General features: G+C 29.8%; 2 protein-coding genes across 6 annotated transcripts in view; both read left to right on the top strand.

Moving 5' to 3' along the window:
* The window catches only part of fra (neogenin protein frazzled), a 29,210-nt gene extending 19,450 nt beyond the window's left edge, over positions 1-9,760 (top strand). For 2 of the 5 annotated variants that reach the window (XM_085657224.1, XM_035871405.2), the window contains 25 exons: positions 149-288; positions 483-650; positions 804-926; positions 1,064-1,226; positions 1,551-1,678; positions 1,775-1,934; positions 2,316-2,431; positions 2,927-3,332; positions 3,422-3,566; positions 3,673-3,801; positions 3,898-4,104; positions 4,184-4,475; positions 4,592-4,750; positions 4,913-5,118; positions 5,221-5,376; positions 5,501-5,663; positions 5,739-5,933; positions 6,347-6,385; positions 6,621-6,753; positions 6,840-7,072; positions 7,436-7,540; positions 7,825-8,036; positions 8,155-8,365; positions 8,441-8,580; positions 8,753-9,760. In XM_085657224.1, coding sequence (XP_085513350.1) covers positions 149-288; positions 483-650; positions 804-926; positions 1,064-1,226; positions 1,551-1,678; positions 1,775-1,934; positions 2,316-2,431; positions 2,927-3,332; positions 3,422-3,566; positions 3,673-3,801; positions 3,898-4,104; positions 4,184-4,475; positions 4,592-4,750; positions 4,913-5,118; positions 5,221-5,376; positions 5,501-5,663; positions 5,739-5,933; positions 6,347-6,385; positions 6,621-6,753; positions 6,840-7,072; positions 7,436-7,540; positions 7,825-8,036; positions 8,155-8,365; positions 8,441-8,580; positions 8,753-8,851 — 4,228 coding nt within the window. In that variant the 3' untranslated portion in view covers positions 8,852-9,760. The remainder of the gene's footprint in view (positions 1-148; positions 289-482; positions 651-803; positions 927-1,063; positions 1,227-1,550; positions 1,679-1,774; positions 1,935-2,315; positions 2,432-2,926; positions 3,333-3,421; positions 3,567-3,672; positions 3,802-3,897; positions 4,105-4,183; positions 4,476-4,591; positions 4,751-4,912; positions 5,119-5,220; positions 5,377-5,500; positions 5,664-5,738; positions 5,934-6,346; positions 6,386-6,620; positions 6,754-6,839; positions 7,073-7,435; positions 7,541-7,824; positions 8,037-8,154; positions 8,366-8,440; positions 8,581-8,752) is intronic. The other 3 variants (XM_035871413.2, XM_035871410.2, XM_035871412.2) reach the window with 3 other exon arrangements.
* A 4,915-nt stretch (positions 9,761-14,675) lies between these two features.
* Positions 14,676-20,000, top strand: part of LOC118443809 (uncharacterized) — a 59,416-nt gene continuing 54,091 nt past the window's right edge. The window contains exon 1 of the mRNA XM_035871309.2: positions 14,676-14,833. The gene's annotated coding sequence lies outside the window, so the exon portion shown is untranslated. The remainder of the gene's footprint in view (positions 14,834-20,000) is intronic.

Below are 20,000 nucleotides of genomic sequence, written 5' to 3'. Positions count from 1 at the left end.
ATTCTTTTTTCTTTTCTCCCCTTTCTTCCTTCCACTTTACTTACCTCCTTCCCACTCACCCTCCTTTCCTAACAATTCCCTATCCGATGCTCCGAATCTATCTTCTTCTTCATTCTCTTATTTCTTTTGTCGTTATTTCTTTGTGTAGATCGCAGCTAGCAAATGGATCCTTGTACATAAATAGCGTATACGCCGGTAGTTCAGAATTAACTGGAAGCTATCAATGCCTAGCATCCGTAGATGATGTTGGAGCTATTGTTTCTCGAACTGCAACGATCAAACTTGCAAGTTAGTGGAAGATATATATATATATATATATATATATATATATATTAAGATAGTTAATTTAATTACTTTTATTTATTTATTTTTATTTTAATTTTTTTTTTCTTTGAGAATATTCAATATGTACAAATTTCATAAAATAAATCCTATATCAATTCGATTATCAATTCAATCGAAAATATATGAATATTTTTAAGGTTTGCCTGGTTTTGAGAAAGAACCCCAAGATACTATGGTTTATCCAGGACAAATAGCCTATTTGAGTTGCACACTTCCGGCCTCATCTAGCTTATTAAAAATACAATGGCTCAAGGACGAACGGCCTATGATACTCGACGAAAATCGTATGACGATTATGCCGTCAGGTATAAAAAAGAAAAGAAAAAAAAAAGAAAAGAAAAGAAAAGAAAAAAAAATTCTAATACATTATTGTTTTGGGTGGGAGAAAGGGTGGAAAGAAAAAAGAAGAAAATGCCAGATCCAGAAAAGTATCGTGATATTATCGTTTCGTTTTACAGGTGCTTTGGAGATAGACGATGTACAGATTCAGGATATCGGATCGTATAGATGTAATGCAAGTGGTTATGGACAGTACCGTTTAAGTAACAAAGCGCAATTAGGGCTATTAACTAGTGACATCGGTTAGTATCGTCGTCATACTTATTTATTGTCGGAAGAAAGCTTCATTTATTGTTTACTTTCAAAGTTTTACCGTTATTCCTTTTTCTTTTTCTTTTTTTTTTTTTCTTTTTTTTTTTAATTTTATTTTATTTAACAGACCAAGGATCCTCACCGCCGATTTTTATTGCGCAACCTTCGCAACAAGTAGCCGTTGAAGGTTCCACTGTTACTTTGGAATGCGCTGCTAATGGCTATCCTAAACCTACAATTTTTTGGCTGAAAGATGGTGTGTCTATAGACTTAGGATCGTTCGACTCTAGGTACGATGTGAAATTATATTTAAAAGAATTGTTCCAGTCTGCTAATGTTTACATTTTATTTTTCTGTTTTCTTTTTCTCTTTTTCTCCTTTTACCTCCCTCCCTCCCTCTCTCTCTCTCTCTCTCTCTCTCTCTCTCTCTCTCTCTCTCTCTCTCTCTCTCTCTCTCTCTCTCTCTCTCTCTCTCTCTCTCTCTCTCTCTCTCTCTCTCTCTCTCTCTCTCTCTCTCTCTCTCTCTCTCTCTCTCTCTCTCTCTCTCTCTCTCTCTCTCTCTCTCTCTCTCTCTCTCTCTCTCTCTCTCTCTCTCTCTCTCTCTCTCTCTGCAGATATCGTAAAATAGCCGCGTCAAGTCTAATGATCACTGATCTTAAAGAAGCAGATCATGGCTCGTATCAATGTCGTGCCGAAAATGAGGTTGAGACGTTAGATTCTGTTGCCGAGATCATAGTTCAAGGTTATTTACAATATATATATATATATATTGATTCTCATATAATTATCTTCAATGAATTTATAATTTCTTAAACTTTATTTCAAATAAACAATTTAGTTCCGCCAAAGTTTATTAAGAAACCGGAAGACAAAATAGCCAGTGAAAGTCAAGATTTAGAATTTGAATGTGAGATTTATGGAAAACCAGAACCAAAAGTTACGTGGTTGAAAAATGGAGAACGAATTACTGTTAACGAATATTGGCAAATAATTAATGGGTATGGATTATAGATTACATATACACTTGCTCACACACATACACACGCACACGCACGCACGCGCATACACATATATGGTAGGCTAAAAGTTTTTAGGCGATATTAAAAATTGATTGATTCTTTTGGAGATTTTTTAGGCTAATTTTTTGTTTTTTTTGTCTTTTTTCAGATTGTGAAACTACACAAGCCTAGATACATTTTTATACTCTGAAAAACAAAAAAAAGATAATTAACTTAAAAGATCTCTAAAAAGAGTAAATTGATTTTTAATATCAGTTGAATACTTTAGGTCTATTTATTATAAACAAATGAAAATATAGTTACTTGTTAACACAACATATGCATAACATAATATTGATTTATTTCCAATACAATTTACAGTAACAATCTTAGAATCAATGGCCTTCTTGCGATAGACGCTGGAATATTTCAGTGCATAGGAATAAATCCTGCTGGTAGTGTCCAAGCATCGGCACGACTTACTATTAATCAACCTAGTGAGTTTTCATACCTTATATCATAGAAAAGTCAAATAATATTCTTTCCTATTTCTATATTCGTTTTATTGCGTATATGTATATATATATATTTTTTCTTTTTTTTTCTCATCATAGTCGATAAATTTATTAGTTTTATAATTTTTCGATCATAAAATATTGATCATAAAGTATTCGATCATGAAGATATATACAGAATTTACATGAAGTCCATTTAATTGCATATTAATCATAATTATCGTTTAATGTGTCATCTGACTTTATGTGAAAACTGTATATATGTGATTTATTTAATTGCATCAAATTAAAATTCATTTATTTTTTATTTGTGAATTTAATTTTATCTCTTTTCTTTCTTTTTTTTTCTCTTTCTTTCTTCTTTTTTTTTCTTTTTTTCTTTTTTTTTCTTTTTTTTTTTTCTTTCTTTCTTTCTTTCTTTCTTTCACCCATAACGTTTCCCCCTTAACTGTGCTGCATGCTAACGAATGTATGAAGAAAAAACAACTGCTCACAAAGCAACGACTCCAAAGTCCGTCCCAAAAAAAAAATTACTGTATCGTCCTTTATATAATAAAACATGGCAACATCCTAGTACACTCTTAGGACACACGTTATCGGCATTTACACCAAATCCTCCGTTATCGATCAGTCCTTCCGATGATCCAACCGATCTTCCAGGATTGGTTAAATATCCTAGCTCCCTTTACGATCCAGATACCCATTTTGTAGATGATACAGAAAGCATCGAGTCGATTGAAGGCAGCGTACCATCCGCTCCTAGAAATTTGAGCTTAATCATCGTTACTGCAAGATTCGTCACTTTACGTTGGCAAGAACCAGAAAATACAAATGGCGATATTTTAAATTATTACATTTATTATAAACAGGAAGGTGTACAAAGGTAATTTCTTCATAAACCCTAATTAGAATTCTTAATGGTGAGAAGATAATATTGAGATAAAAAAGAAGACGATAATAATATGTTGATAGAGAACGTGTTGTCAACACTCAAAAATTAGAGGCAATGATATCAAGCTTACAGCCAAGTATGACTTATCAGTTTCGAATAGTTGCTCAAAATTCAAGAGGTCCTGGTGCTTCTAGTGAAGTATTACAAGTGACCACTCAATCTGAGGTAATATATCTTTTTCTTTTTGTAGATAAGAGTCGTATGTATATATATATGTATGTACATAGGTTTATATCTCTCGTATATATTTATATTTAATTAAATTTAACAGGCAAATGTACCAGGACCACCGATGAATTTAGAAGGCCATGCAACTAGCAGTGCAAGCATTGCTTTGTCGTGGGACGAACCGCAAGTTATTAATGGACGTATTTCTAAATATATTATCACATATACAGAGGTAGATAATCCTCTTATTATTATACTCCATCGTTTATTATTTTAAGTTAAGGACTTATCTATTAATTGTTATAATCCATGTTCTTTCAATCTTCAGGGAGATGTCGAGGAAAAAACACGTGAAACCACAAGTACAACGTACGAATTGGTAGATCTCGTGCCTTATACAGAATACAGTATTAGAGTTCAAGCTGTCAATGAAAATGGTCCTGGTGCATATACTAGAGACGTTCTAGTTCGAACACACAGTGCTCAACCTACACAACCACCCCATAATGTTACATTAGAAGCAGCTAGTTCAACTGTATGAATTTTATATTAATAATTATTAATTATAATCATTTACAAAATAATGATAAAAAATTTTGTATATCTATTTTTAGAGTATTATCGTAAGATGGGAACCACCGTTGGACGGTCAAAATGGTATTATTACCGGTTATAAAATTCGATATCGTCGACACGATCGTCGTTTCTCACCAAATTCAGTTACAACCGAAGGAAATCAACGTTTGTACGTGATTACTGGCCTCGAAAAGCATGTCATATATCAAGTTCGAATGTGTGCCTTAAATGTTAATGGAACTGGACCTTGGACCGAATGGATGACTATAGAAACATATGAGAATGATCTAGACGAGACTAACGTGCCGGGTGCACCTAGTCACATAAGAAGTAATTTCATTTTATTATCAAGCTTTATCTTCAATCATACTTATCAATTGTAATATTATCATAAATGTTATTTATATATATATATATATATATATATATTTTTTTTTTTTTAATAGCAAAATCTATGGCTGATTCTATATCGCTTTGGTGGAATCCACCGAAAGATCAGAGTATTAAAGTTAGAGGATATAGAATTGGTTGGGGTAAAGGATATCCTGATGTTGAAGATCAAGTTCTTGATGGAAAACAACGATTTTTTACTATTGAATCTTTAGGTATATATATTTATAATTTCTTTTAAATATATTATATATATATGTAAGTATATTATATTTATACTTTAAGTATATTTTATAGATATAAATATGTATATATATACATAAGCAAAATATAATTTTTTTTTTTCTTTTTTTAATCATCTTACATTTTTATATTAGAACCTACAACGGAATACGTTATTTCTATAAGAGCAACAAATGAGGCTGGTGAAGGTCAGCCAGCTTATGCAAACGTAAGAACTACAGAACGTTCTGTATCCGAATATGTTGTGCCTTTAATACCACCGGTTGGTCTTAAAGCGATCGTTTTATCAGCAGCTACTGTAGTACTTTATTGGACTGATACAACTCTCCCAAAAAGCCAAGTATATCTAATTATATATATAACTTTTTTTTTTTTTTTAAGTACATATAATTTTAAAATAATTGTGATCAATCATTAAATTATTAAATATTATCATTTGCAGTATGTAACAGATAATCGCTATTATGTCGTACGTTATACGTCATATCATCATAGCAGCAATCCTCGTTATAAGTATTACAACGCCACTGATTTAAATTGTATGATAAATGATCTAAAACCTAATACACAATACGAATTCACTGTTAAAGTTATCAAGGTATACAATATGATTTTATATAAATTATATAGGAATTTAAAAAAAAGAAAGCAGAAAAGCTTTTTATGTATATATATATATTTTTTTTTTTCTTTTTTTTTCACATAATTAATCTTTCTTATAGGGAAAAAGAGAATCACCATGGAGTATGGTAGTATTGAATCAAACTCAGGAAGCTGCACCGAGTTCTCCACCAAGGGATTTAAGTGTTCATAGTGTCGAAGATCGACCGACTTCAGTAATTTTACGATGGCAACCACCTAAACAGCTAAATGGACCAATCACTGGTTAATAAAATTCTATGTAATTATAAATATAATAGATGTGATAATTGTGTTAATAAGAAAATATTTTATTATCAGGATACATAATCTTTTATTCTACGGATAATAATAAATGGGATCGTGACTGGTTGATCGAAGCTGTGATTGGTGATAAGACAGAATTTGTAATAAAAATGTTACAACCAAGTACGACATATTATTTCAAGATTCAATCACGTAATTCGAAAGGATATGGACCATTTTCGACAACAGTTTCATTTAAAACACCGCAAAGTAAGTTTTTTCTTTTTCTTCTTTTTTTTTTTTTTCTTTTTTTTTCTTTTTGTTGCGCCAAATGTTCTACTATCGATGGTCTGTTATTGTTTATTTAAAGAAAGTCGTTTAATGTGTTGCTGAGTATTAAATCTGGTTTATGATATAATTAACTCGGAAATGGTCTTGAACATAAGTATTTATATGTTGTGTGTAAGGTATTATTTAATTGTTACCTTACAAGTTTTTTTTTTTTCTGTTTTCCTTTTTTAATTTTTGTTTTTGTCTTTGTAATTATTATTATTCTTCTTCTTCTTTTATTTATTACTTATTTTTTCTTTTTTTTTTCCTTCTCTTCATTTTTCAGTATGTTTTGTTGTTCGTACAAAGGCAATGCGTTACTTATGGTGTTTTTAATTTTTTTTCTGTGCTAGGCAATGGCATTGATATCTATGATGAATTGCATGTTCGAGGTAAGATATCGTTATCATCTCTTCTCTCTAGCTTCCTTTGTTTTTTTACCATTGATGGAGCATGTTGCTCGAATGTAATTTTTGATTGTTATGTTATTTGTATAATATTTCGTTTTTATAAGTAGATATCGTGAAATATATATATATATATAAAAAGAAAGAAACCACATATTTCAACATAAAAAATTTATTATTACAATTCTCCTATAAAACAAATGTGTTAATAATTTTCCAGATGACCGTGGTCTATCCAATATATTGATCTACATTACAGTAGGTTGTGCAGTTATCCTGATTACTGGTGTAGCAGTGGTCGTTGTTGTAATGTGCTGTAAGCGTAATCCGGATTCGCCGGATCGAAAGAAAGGGTAACATTTATTGTTATTAATTATTATGTTATTTTATGACAATGTTAAAGAATAATTAACAATCTTACATTATTTGTTGAATGCAGATATATGAAAGATGCGAATCTAAAAACAAATATTAAACCACCGGACTTGTGGATTCATCATGATCAAATGGAATTAAAAGCTCTTGAAAAGTCTTCTATCAATGGTGAAGCATCTACGAGTGGTGTTGCTAGTAATACTTTACCAAGATCAGGAAATCAGGAGTATACTCAAGATAATGTACATGGAAATTCCAGCTCGTTAGACAAGCGCACATATGTACCTAGTTATATGGGTAAGTTTAGATTAAATTGAGAATAAAAAAAAAAAAAAATACATTTCAACAGATTATAATAAGTGCATCGTTCACCAAACAAAGATATTTTATTTTCTATATGATATATGAGCATTATTTAAACTGCACAAGTAGGACATTTCACACGAAACGACACGATTTTGATGATTTTCTTCTTTTTTTTTTCCCCTCTCTTAAAACATAATTCTTTGTTTTGTGTTTCTTCTTTATTATTTTTTATTTTTTTATTTCTTTTTTTTTTTTTCTTTTTTTTTAAATTCAATGCTATCACAGTATGGTTGTTTTTTTTTTATCATTATTCTGATTTTGCTATTTGGTTTTGTTTCATTTATTCAATGTTAGGTAACACTGATGAGAAGTGCTCTACCCTGAGCAGACAGCACAGTCGGGGAAGCCACAAACCTAAACTCATAACACTTCCTGTCGACAGTGCACCTGTACATCAGCGTAAGTAGCTTCTAAGCTACTATCTACATACATACATACATACATCTCCATGAGATTTCATTGCAACATTCACAAACTTATCATTCTCTATCATAGTTTTTCTTCTTTTATTTTTTCTTTTTTTTTTTTTTTTTTTTTATATATATATATATTTTTTAATCTTTTTTAATTTTAAAATTTTTTTCATTTCTTTTTTCTCTTTTTTTTTCTTTTTTTTTTCTTTTTTTTTGAGACACACCCTTCGTTTATCCTATTATGGACAGTGATCTTTTAATTTTTTCCAGCTATAGCAACTGCAACACCAATTGTCAATAGCAGTTTGTCACAGCCAACAATACACAGTACGTGCACGGATGCTCCGTCGGTGAGACAAAATTATCCACGTACCGTGGCACAATACAGTTTAAGCCGAGCGCACATCACGTTAGAGCCAACACCAGAATCAAGTCCAGATTCTTGTAATATGCCAAGTTCTTACGAACCACTACAAAGTCAAGTAAGAGACTTTTCTGTAAAAAGTATTTTATTTTTTCTTTTATTTCTTTTTTTTAACATGAAATATCGCTATCATATTATACCATTTATTCTTATTGTGCAATGAAATATTCGTTTAGTTACCATATAGCCAAAGTGGACAGTCATACAGTGGGAGTAGCCAGTATGCTTCCAGTCACTATGGCAGTGGTAATCAGCCTACTAGTAGTGCTACGGCGTTAGATAGTAGCACTAGTAAAAGGCTTCAAGGACACCCATTGAAAAGCTTTAGCGTACCAGCACCTCCTCCTCAATCTGCTCCTTCTACCCCAGCACAGCAGAAACACGGAGGTTGGTTTTAATATACAATAATATTTATTACGTATAATCTATCAATTGTTTTTACATGTATTTTAATGTCTTTAGTATCACAAGTAACGGTAAGACCAACGATGTCTGGTAGTCCGTATAAAAAGCCTCAAGGGTCTACGTCGCAATTAGCGAAGAACCGATTAGCTTCGGTTTCTAATCCAGCACATACTTCCGAGGAAGTAGAACGATTAAAGGTAAAATAAATAAAAAATAAAAAAATAAAAAAAAAATAAGATCAAAGTTTAAATTATATTCGACAAGTGTGAGATAAGATATTTATATCTAAATTTTCTTTTTCCAATTTTCTTTTTTTTTTATTTTTTTTTATTCTTTTTTTTTTTTTTTTTTTTTTTTTTATCTTCACAGCCTTCATATAGCACAGAAGAATTGAATCAAGAGATGGCCAATTTAGAGGGTCTAATGAAAGATCTAAATGCCATAACAGCATCTGAATTTGAATGCTAAAGTAGTAGCAGGTTCCTAAATTTTGTGTGCCATCCGAATTGGATAAAAAACAGTATGACAACGCATTCTCAATGTTAGTACTCGAGAGATCAATTTACAATGATGATTGCGTTATGTTGTGGCTTTATATCGGAGGTTTGTCTTATGTGTATTTAATTATCTTTCCTTTTTTTTTTTTTTTAATTTTTTTTTTTTTTTTTCGTTTCCCTTTTACTATTTCCCTTAAGTATGTATGTGATTGACGAACGTCGATGAACGACGTGAATAACAGTTACTTAAATCGGGCAATTAATATGCTTATCAGTGACAAGTTATACGAATTATTAAATAATTATTTTCCTAGTCGACAATTTTGTTTGTCTCTCCTGTACTAGCATTGTTTTGTTTTTTTTTTCTATTTTTTTTTGTCTTTTTTTTTGTCTTTTTTTTTTGTCTTTTTTTTTTCTGAGTGAAACTCAAAGTTCGTACTTGCCAATGTATTCCAACACTGTCGTGCATTGTATTTATTAAGGACGTAAGCATTTCAGTGTTGTGTTATAATATCAAAGTGCCCAACGTGAAAAATCTACGAACAATCTATTGTTTATTTTATTTTATTTTTCTTTTTTTTTTCTTTTTTTTCTTTTTTTTGTTTGTTTGTTTGTTTTTCTCTCGTAACCTTTAGAGAAATGTTATTTCGCTGTGCGCATACGAATAAGGACGTAGGATATATAGTAATATAAATAATTGGAACCTTATTATCGAGAAGAAGGTTCACATACATTTGTTTATAAGAAAATTTGAAAATCAAAGTACAATAATTCAATTGAATCGTACGATGGGTTTAAGAGAAACGAGAGTATAGAACGTTCAAATTGTGGTACGGATTAACTTTCGGTTATAATTCTTTTTTCTCTTTTTTTTTTTTTTTTTTTTAAGACGATACTTGTAATAATGTTACGATATAAACGATGATGATCTTGCCTAAATGTGAAAAGAAAAGAAAGGAAGGAAAGAAAAAGAAAAAAAGGACAACGCTACAATTTAATGTCACACGAGTTTGACACAAGACAGGTTTTTTTTTTATTTTTTTTATTTTTTTTGTTGTCATTTTTATAATTACCAAACTGTCATAAACTCTCATTCTTCCAACCACGATATACATACATGCATATGTGCATCTTTCGATCGCATAAATTTAGCAATTTAAAAAAAGTCTAAGATGACGAATGAAAATATTTTTTCATTTTTCTATCCACGTCTCCCCCCCCACCTCCCACCATCACCACCACTACCCATCCCGCCACTCTCAATCAGCCTCCCTTTTCGCGCGTTCGAAAACTTTGCAAACTGTTTTTTACTCGATCGTCGTGACAACGCGAAATATCTTTTTGCGTGTTGCGATAGAAAATTGCACAAAATGAAAATAAAAAGAAAGAAAGGAAGTTTATATATTTTATGCTCAGACTTTTAGCATATAAATGAGACGGTGATTATGAAATTTGATTTAAATCATATTTACGCGTATTATTTTAAAAAAATTTCAACTTACGTTAAATGATTATTTTTCTTTTATTTTTTTTTCTTTTTCTTTTTTTCTTTTTTTGTTTTTTTTTGTTTTTTTTTGTTTTTTGATTTTCAGAAATAAACATACGTACTTGATTTTTCTCTTGCTATCGCTTTATTACAGAAAAGTGATATTGAAATAATTCAACATTGAAATATTTCAAAACGAAAAATATATGTGATCAATTTCACAAATAATTAGATCACTTTCATAATCAATGTCTCAATGAAAAATAAAATGTATAAAAGTTAAATGTATTTATACATACATACATACATACATACATACATACATACATACATACATACATACATACATACATACATACATACATACATACATACATACATACATACATACATGCATACATACATACATACATACATACATACATACATACATACATACATACATACATACATACATACATACATACATACATACATACATACATACATACATACATACATACATACATACATACATACATACATACATACATACATACATACATACATACATACATACATACATACATACATACATACATACATACATACATACATACATACATACATACATACATACATACATACATACATACATACATACATACATACATACATACATACATACATACATACATACATACATACATACATACATACATACATACATCCCATTGATAAATCTTTGATTTATGCATTTGTGAAAATTAATATAGCATATAAATATTTGAAACTCCTTCTTCGTGATCTCAAAAACTTTAAGCTCAATATAAATGGCAGCTCTTTATGGATTTTTCTTGCATTTAAGGAAGGAAAAAGATTAAAAAGAAAAAAAAGAAAAAAAGAAAAAAAAAGGAAAGAAAAAAAAAAGAAAAGAAAAGAACAAAACATATTGTGTATGTTAATCTACTTCAATATGTCGCCATTCGTTAGATAATAGCAAAGAAAAATGTAATATCACGATCTCATTGGGGGAAAAGTTACTTTAGAATTTATTAATATTTATAGTCTGTAAGAAAAAAAAAAAGTATAAATGATTTTCACGAGATCAAACATATATTATTGCTATAAGTTTATGTACGAGCGTTTATGCTCTCTCTTTAGATTCGAAGATTGAAAAATTTCTCTTCGTTTAATTAATCGGTTAAAAGAAAAGAAAAAATATATATATATATATAAATGATTGAATTCTTTTTCTCTTTTTTTTTCCTTTTTAAAAGAAGCGACCACGTTTAAAGTATTACCAAGACAAAATTATTAGTATATGTATGTATATATATATATATATATATACATACACACATATATACATGTTTATTAATTACTTCCTTAATGAAAAATTGATTATATACGAATACAAGAATTCGCATACTTTGTTTTAGAGATTTATCAATAATATATGTTACAACGAGAGATGCGTGCGCGCGTAAATTCATAGTGAACATTTTTTTTTTTTCAATTCGTATTTAATTCTTATATCTCTTTCGTACTCTCTCTCTTTCGTACTCTCTCTCTCTCTCTCTCTCTCTCTCTCTTTCGTACTCTCTCTCTCTCTCTCTCTCTCTTTCTCTCTCTCTTTCTCTCTCTCTTTTTTTCTCTCTCTCTCTCTCTCTCTCTTTCTACCTATCTATCTATTTATCTAACGCATACAATATTTAAGAAATTTTTATCCATGCCGAGAATCATCGAGATATTTAAGACCTTTTCAATGTAAGATTAATCGATCGTCAAAGATTTATACGTTCATATCCTTTGATATACATGAGGATATCGATCACCATCCCAAACCCTTTCACTTCCTATGGCTAAGGACTTGCTTAATAAGAAATAATTGCGAAAGAAAGTAGACTTTACAATTCTTGATAAAAAAAAGGAAAGAAGAAAGAAAGAAAGAACTTTTAGAGAGTGCAGGGTAGTATAATAATAATAATTATAAATTATATTATTAATAATAATAAGAATAATAATAATAATAATAATAATAATAATAATATTAATAATAATAATAATAATAATTACAATAACAACAACAACAACAGCAACAACAACAATAATAATAATAATAATAATAATAATAATAATAATAATAATAATAATAATAATAATAATAACGAACGTATAATGCAGCGAAATAAAGACGCTTTTAGGAATTTCGAATTTATCTACGTCCGACATTTTTATGCACTTTTGTATTTTCTTAAATGCTACATGAGAGAAGAGAGATATTGTACAAAATAAAATGAAACAAAACGAAATAAAAAAAAAAAAAAAGGAAAAAAAAAAGAAAAGAAAAGAAAAGAAGAAAGAAAAAAAGAGGAAAAGAAAAAATACGAAAGGAAGAAAAAAAGTGAAGAGAAGAGAAAAGAGAAAAGAAAGTAGACGGCGCATATAAAAATATTCCCGATGTAGGATAAAATAATAAAAATGAAGAAGAAGGAAGAAGGAGAAGAAGAAGAAAAAAAATGAGAACACGTGAGAAAATGATAAAGAATAAAATAAAGAAAAAAAAAAAAAAGAATGAAAAAGTTTCAAACGAATGAAATGTCCGATACCGTGAAATTTATACGAAGGTGAAAAGGAGAATGGTTTTATAGATTTTTTTTTTTTTTATTAATTAACTCGCATATGTGCGATCATAAATACAATGAATAATTTTTTTTTCTTATTCCCTTGGGTCTAATTGTAAGTACGCAGGCGTTATTGTTTTTAACTATCACCCAGAGACGATATTATTATTGCCTCTAATTGTAATTGTATTTTGAACGATTTTTCAATTATGTTCATTTATGTTAGATCGAAATAAGCCCCACGTCTCATATATATATATATATAAGAAACAAAAAAAATTAACAACACAACAACAAAAAGAAAGAAAAAAAGAAACAGAAATGGTCGATACATTCGATCGTAAGGGTTCTCAATTTTCAAAGATATTTCTATCGCGCAGGAGAATTTTATATTTTATCTCTGTACATGTATATTTTTTAAGCTTCTATGAGCATTATTAATATCTCATATATATATCTTTTTTTTTTTTTTTATAATATTTTTCCTCCCAAAAAATTTTGATAAAACGATTTAAAAGCTTTTACGATCGATAACGAATACGCGCATGAGCAACATATATATCGATAAAGAGAATGATTTGTACATTAAGTATATACATACATACACAGTCATACACAGACACATACACACACACACACAGACACATACACGCACACATATATACATACATAAATATTATATATGGGAATTGTAATTATTGAGTTATTCAAGAAAAAGCGAAGCATATTTAAGATGCAGGGCCTACGGAAGGAGGCCTATGAAAATATTTTACCACAAAAGTATAATTAGTATAGTTATATATGTATGTGTATATATATATATATAAAGTATATATATATATGTACTTTATATTATATATGTATATATATATATATTTATTTCTATATAAATGATAATATTATTTATTGATTCTCTCTCGTGTAAACCGATTCGCATCGAGTCTGAGCGAATGTATTTGTGAAATAGTTAGTAATCGGTCGCCTATCCTTCGTCATTATCATTGTCTCCATACGTAATTATCATTGTCTCTTTTGTTTTTTAACGATAACATTGAAGATACATAGTATTTCATGTTTTACGTTTACTGATTATATTATATTATATTATATTTTATTTTATTTTATTTTATTTTATTTCATTTCTATGAATGTACATACATAACGTAGATAAGGCACTGCCACTTCATAAGGTAACTAAGTATTTATACATATTATATATACATATATATATATATATATATATATATATTATATATATTATATAAATTATATATATATATATATTGTATATATATATATATATATATAGCCATAATTAAATATAATTATTATATTTGTACGATATATCTTAAGACAGCCATCCCTAATGAAACATTCATAACAAGTGTGTGATAATATTTGTAAAACTTGATATCCAATAAATAATCTTATGTTCTTTATAAAAAAAAAAGAAAAAAAAAAGGAAAAAAGAAAAAAATGCATAAGCAAATAAAAAACCCAGGAAAATATATAAAAAAAAAAAGAAACTTGTAGTTTCATTTTGTTTACTGAAGAAATCGCTTGAACGATTTATTTACCAAAGGTGATAATGAACTTAAATTGAAATTTAAATTTTGGCGCCGACCTAATCGAGCGCTAAAGAGGGCGCCACCGTAGCACGTTACCCTGTCATCGCCATCTGACGTCGAGGTTATATTGCGAAGCGCATTCAACGATAGATAGAGCCACGGGTTGGCCGTGTGTGTTTAAAAAAAAAAAAAAAGAAAAAAAACGAGGCAAAGGATAACAATATACACGGCCGGGAGTGCGGTGAAAATCGGTGAAATGGTGGAGTTTTGGTGTGGGTATATTTAGATATCGGGTGAGTACTCTCTCTAAAGAGAAAAATTATTTCTCCTCTTGCGACAGATAATTACGTTTCGAACGTGTTACGCCAATATCGTTATTATTGAATCGTGCGAAAGATTCTTTTCTTTCTTTCTTTCTTTCTTTCTTTCTTTTTTTTTTTATTTCCTTACGTTCCTTGGATTATATATCGTAGAATGAGAGAATGAGCTAGATAGAGATAAAGAGATAGAGAGATAAAAAGAGATAGAAAGAGAGAAAAAGAAATGTTTCACGGAGTCCACTAGGTGTCTCTCTCCTGAATTTCGTGTAAACGTTATTACGAAGAAGAATTCAAAGGTGCGAGAGCTGTGATACGTTCGAAAGATACCTTAAGTATCATTATGGCTATCAAAATATCCTCTGTATATATATATATATATGTGTGTATGAATACAAGCACACACACATATATATATATATGTATATACATGACATATACTTTAGATTCCACTCGCATTTCTTTGTTTCTCTATCGTCGAACGAATTTAACCGATCGATCATAACCTCGAAACTCATAGCGCGTGACTACGAATTATTTCACATATTGCATGTGCCAATCGTGCGTGAAAGGTACATACATACGTACTATATTATGTACTTAGTACATGCGTATGTATATATGTAAATATATAAATATATGTACACAAAGTATATACTTGTGTCATACATTGTATGTTCGATGTATTCCTATAAAAGAATGGATTTATGCATATATATATATATATGTATATATGTATGTATATATACACAGGTGATATATGTAATGTACGGTCAACGTGCTCGGTCAAGCATCCAGTTAGAGATTTTGTTTCATCTTTGAAATCTATGGTGCGTTGATAGAAATGTACAATTTTTTTCTTTCAATTCGCCTATAATTTCTCTTAATGATAGAACGTGCAATGGACGCTCGTAATATTTATAGGTGTTCACGAATTTTTCATGCTTTCTTCTTCATGGTTCGTTACGTGTCGCGATTTACATCTCATTTCCGTTCTTGTATCGCTTCGAATATTTGCACTCCATTCTTTTGTCTGCTGTTCCTTTCCTTTTTTACACGTTCCTTTTCTTTTCTTTGTTCCTGTTTTGTTTTCCTTTTCCTCCCTCTCTCCCGCCCCCTTCCTTCTTTTCTTTTTTCTTTTCCTTCCATTTTTTCGTCGTTATGGAAAAAAGTAACGCGTTGGAGAGAATATTCCCAAGTGGAAATTTCAAAATTGTCGAATGCATGTATGTACATGTGTACATACGTACGTATGCATACGTGTATTTACATAGGTACAATATGTGTATATATATATATATATATAAAATTTCCAATATTTGTGATAAAATGAACATTATATATTTTTGTTATAAATTTTATTTAACGAAATGTTTCTCTTCTTTTATTTTCTTTCTCTCCTTTTTTTTTTTTTACTTTTTTTATTTTTCTTTCTCGCTGCAGTTTATTTTCAAGATGACTTCCTGCAGTGCGTGATGTTATAATATAATACAGAAATGTGGAGAGAGAGAGAGAGAGAGAGAGAGAGAGAGAGAGAGAGAGAGAGAGAGAGAGAGAGAGAGAGAGAGAAATAGAAATATAATAATAGAAATAGAGATAGAGATAGATGGATAACCAATTACCATTTTACTTTCTTCCACTTCCCCTACAACCCCCTCTACATCTCATCAACGTTTTTCGTATCTTCATTATCGTGAATGGTAATGTTGAAAACGACCCAGCGACCGAACGAAAATCGTCTAATTTTAGCTAAAGCATATCAGCGATATGTTGGAGCCGCGTGTACCTTATCAAGGATATTATCCGAATCTGGTTGTGAGATCACTCGAAGTCATTTCTATAATTGGTTATTGTCCTGCATGAATCAGATCGATACCTTTTTCCAAAATTAAGATTTTCACCGATGACTTTGAGCTTCGATTTTGAGATTGAATAAGATTTTTTTTCTTTCTTTTTTTTTTTCGTTTTTTCTCTATTTTCTTCTTTTTTTTTTTCTTTTTTTTTTTTTTTTTCTTTTTTTTTCGAGTCATCGAAGGACATCAAAGTCTTCGAAAAGATCGATCGAGCGAAAGCGAGCAAGAACGAACGTATCTTTCTTGTCGTCAATAGACGAACAGACATTATAGAGAATTTTCTTTATTTATTATTAAACGAAAGTGACTTGCCTGTCTAAGCTGACTACAAGCCTGTCCCTTGCGATTATAATTATTATTTACAATATATTTAACGTATGCAGGAACTTGCCTTCATTTTGTAATAAACTTACTGTCATCTTTATGAGTGTTATGCAGTATAAAGATGTTGTAAGTGCAAACATTTTTTTTTTTTTCATTTTTCTTTCCTTCTTTTTTTTTTGTTTCGTTTTTCCCTTTTTTCTTTTTTTTTTCTATTTTTTTTTAATGTCTAATAATCACATTACTTTGAGGTTAGACGATAAGGTCAACGATATTTTTTTTCATTTTTCTTTCCTTCTTTTTTTTTTTGTTTCGTTTTTTCCTTTTTTCTTTTTTTTTCTATTTTTTCTTTAATGTCTAATAATCACATTACTTTGAGGTTAGACGATAAGGTCAACGATATTTATTTCTAACGTTTTCTTTTGTTACGAATTTCAAAGGTATAATAAAGTATATGAGGAAATTATTAATTATTATCATTAATATCGTTAATTATTATTATTATTATTATTATTATTATTATTATTATTATTATTATTATTATTATTATTATTATTATTATTATTATTATTATTATGATTATTAATATTATTATTATGATTATTAATATTATTATTATTATTATTATTATTATTAATATTATTATTATTATTATTAAAAATTACTATTATTATTATTACTATTATTATTACTATTATTATTATTGAAAACATACAATACATTGTAATAGCCCAATAGAATCGGCCAGTGAAGAAAATTGTTAGTACCGGTAAACACGCGGGCTTTTATATCTCTAATAAAAATCGAGAATCGAAAGAGAATGAAGAAACATGGACTAGGGAAAGTCGTTGATTGTCTATTCGATCGATACGAGTTTTCTGAAGAAACGCATATCTCTCTCTTTTTTCTCTCTTTCTCTCTTTCTCTCTCTCTCTTTGTCTTTCTTTTTCACTCTCTCTCACTCACTTTGTCATTCGACTTTTTCGATGTTCCCACCCACAAGCCCGAATTTCCACGACGGCTTTTACTATCTTCTCCTCTCCTCTCCTCTCCACTCCTCTCCTATCTCTCTCTCTCTTTTTCTCTTTTTCTCTTTCTCTCTTTCTTTCCATATCCCTCGTCCTACTTCCCTTCTCTCCGCCATGATTCAGCCTCTATTGATTGCTCTACCGCACTACTGCCCTACTTTTATGGTTCAGCCCCCTCACTACCTCCCCCTTTCACCCTCCTCTCTATCCCTCCCTTTCTCTCTCTCTCTCTTTCTCTCTCTCTCTCTCTCTCTCTCTCTCTCTCTCTCTCTCTCTCTCTCTCTTTGATTATACTACCCTCTCTACTTCCAGTTACTACCCCTTCCTCTTCTTCAGGAGTATAGACGCGCAGGAGTCGCAGGGAGGATAAACTCGCTCTCTCTCTATCTCTCTATCTCTCTCTTATATATATAGAGTACACTCTCTCTCTTACATTCTATATATATATATATATATATAAAAGAGAAAGAGCGACACCAATATGTATATATATATATATTCCTTTCCGGATATCACCTGACAGAAATGCAAAACCAAATGTTACCAGCACAGTTATCACTAGGGGTATTCCCCTTGATCCTTGAAATTTCCCTAGCTCTATTCGCCTAGGGACAATTTATCTTTGCTTATTCGTTTATATAGCGATCATTTCCTTAGAATAAAAGTGTATATATATATATATTTCTGATAGGTGTTTATACTCGTCTATTATATGGGAATTTTTTTTATTCTTTCATTTTTAGATTTTGTTTCATCTGTTTTTTTTATTTGTTATGAAATATTATATAATTATTAATTATATATATTATATATCATTACTAGGTAAGATTCATATATATATATGGGGATTGATCAATAAGTAATGTCGGAATTTGCAGCATATGTTTGTATATGTAAATAAACAATACTAGTATATAATAATATTGTATTAGGAGTATGGTATTAGCTTAAGTATGCTAATAAGTACTTTTCAGTAAAAATTTTTCATAAATAAATTACTGAATATAGTGTTGTTTATTTATATAGATATACAAATATTGGAAATTGCGACATTACTTATTGGCCAAATTAATACACACACACACACACAAACGATACACACACATATATATATATATATATATATACATATATATATAATATGTGTAAAATTTATATTTAGTAAATATTATTAATAATATATATAGTTTCCCGAACGATACTTCGCAAAAAAACATGATATCATTTATTTAAATCATTCCTGTCGTAGCGTAGCTAAAATTATCATTGCGAATTTCATGTTACACGCGTTCTCTTTTATCTCTCTCTCTCTTTCTTTTCCATGTTTTTTTTCTTTCTTCTTTTCTCTTTTTTCCTTCCTTTTTTTTTTGTTTACGTCATCGTTAAATCGCGCAGAAAAAAATATATCGTCAGATATATCACCATTTTAACGGTACCATTAATTGTATTTCGTAGCATTTATTTTATTATATTTTTCTTATTTTCGTCGCATTATTTTTACATATCCATGAAGGCTCTCGAATTTTTTCAAAATTATTGTTATAATGATTTATCGATTCGTCATAGCACGATCGAATTTTGAGATGAAATCAAAGAGAACTCGATCGTTTAACTTTTTGTTGAGATTGCAGAGTGAGCGAGCGTGCGCGCGCGAGAGAGAGAGAGAAAGAGAGTAAGAATAAGAGAGTATACAGAAGGAAAAATGCAAACTTGATCGTAAATCGCATGGCACCCTTTTAACCACAACTATAAATCGCTAGTAACATTATGCTGTCGCTTGGTTTCTGTCTACTACTAAAGAGAAAGAAATAGAGAGAGAGAGAGAGAGAGAGAGAGACAGACAAAAACAGAAACACATAGAGAGAGAGAGAGAGAGAGAGGGAGAGAGAGAGAGAGAAAATATGAATATGTCAATGTAATTCATACGTCTATCCAACTTTT

This window comes from Vespa mandarinia, chromosome 1 (assembly GCF_050613455.1).
Source record: "Vespa mandarinia isolate Hongniang chromosome 1, ASM5061345v1, whole genome shotgun sequence".
In the NCBI taxonomy this organism is placed as follows: domain Eukaryota; kingdom Metazoa; phylum Arthropoda; class Insecta; order Hymenoptera; family Vespidae; genus Vespa; species Vespa mandarinia.
The sequence above is the reverse complement of the archived record's forward strand: the minus strand, read 5'-3'. Positions and strand labels throughout refer to the sequence as shown.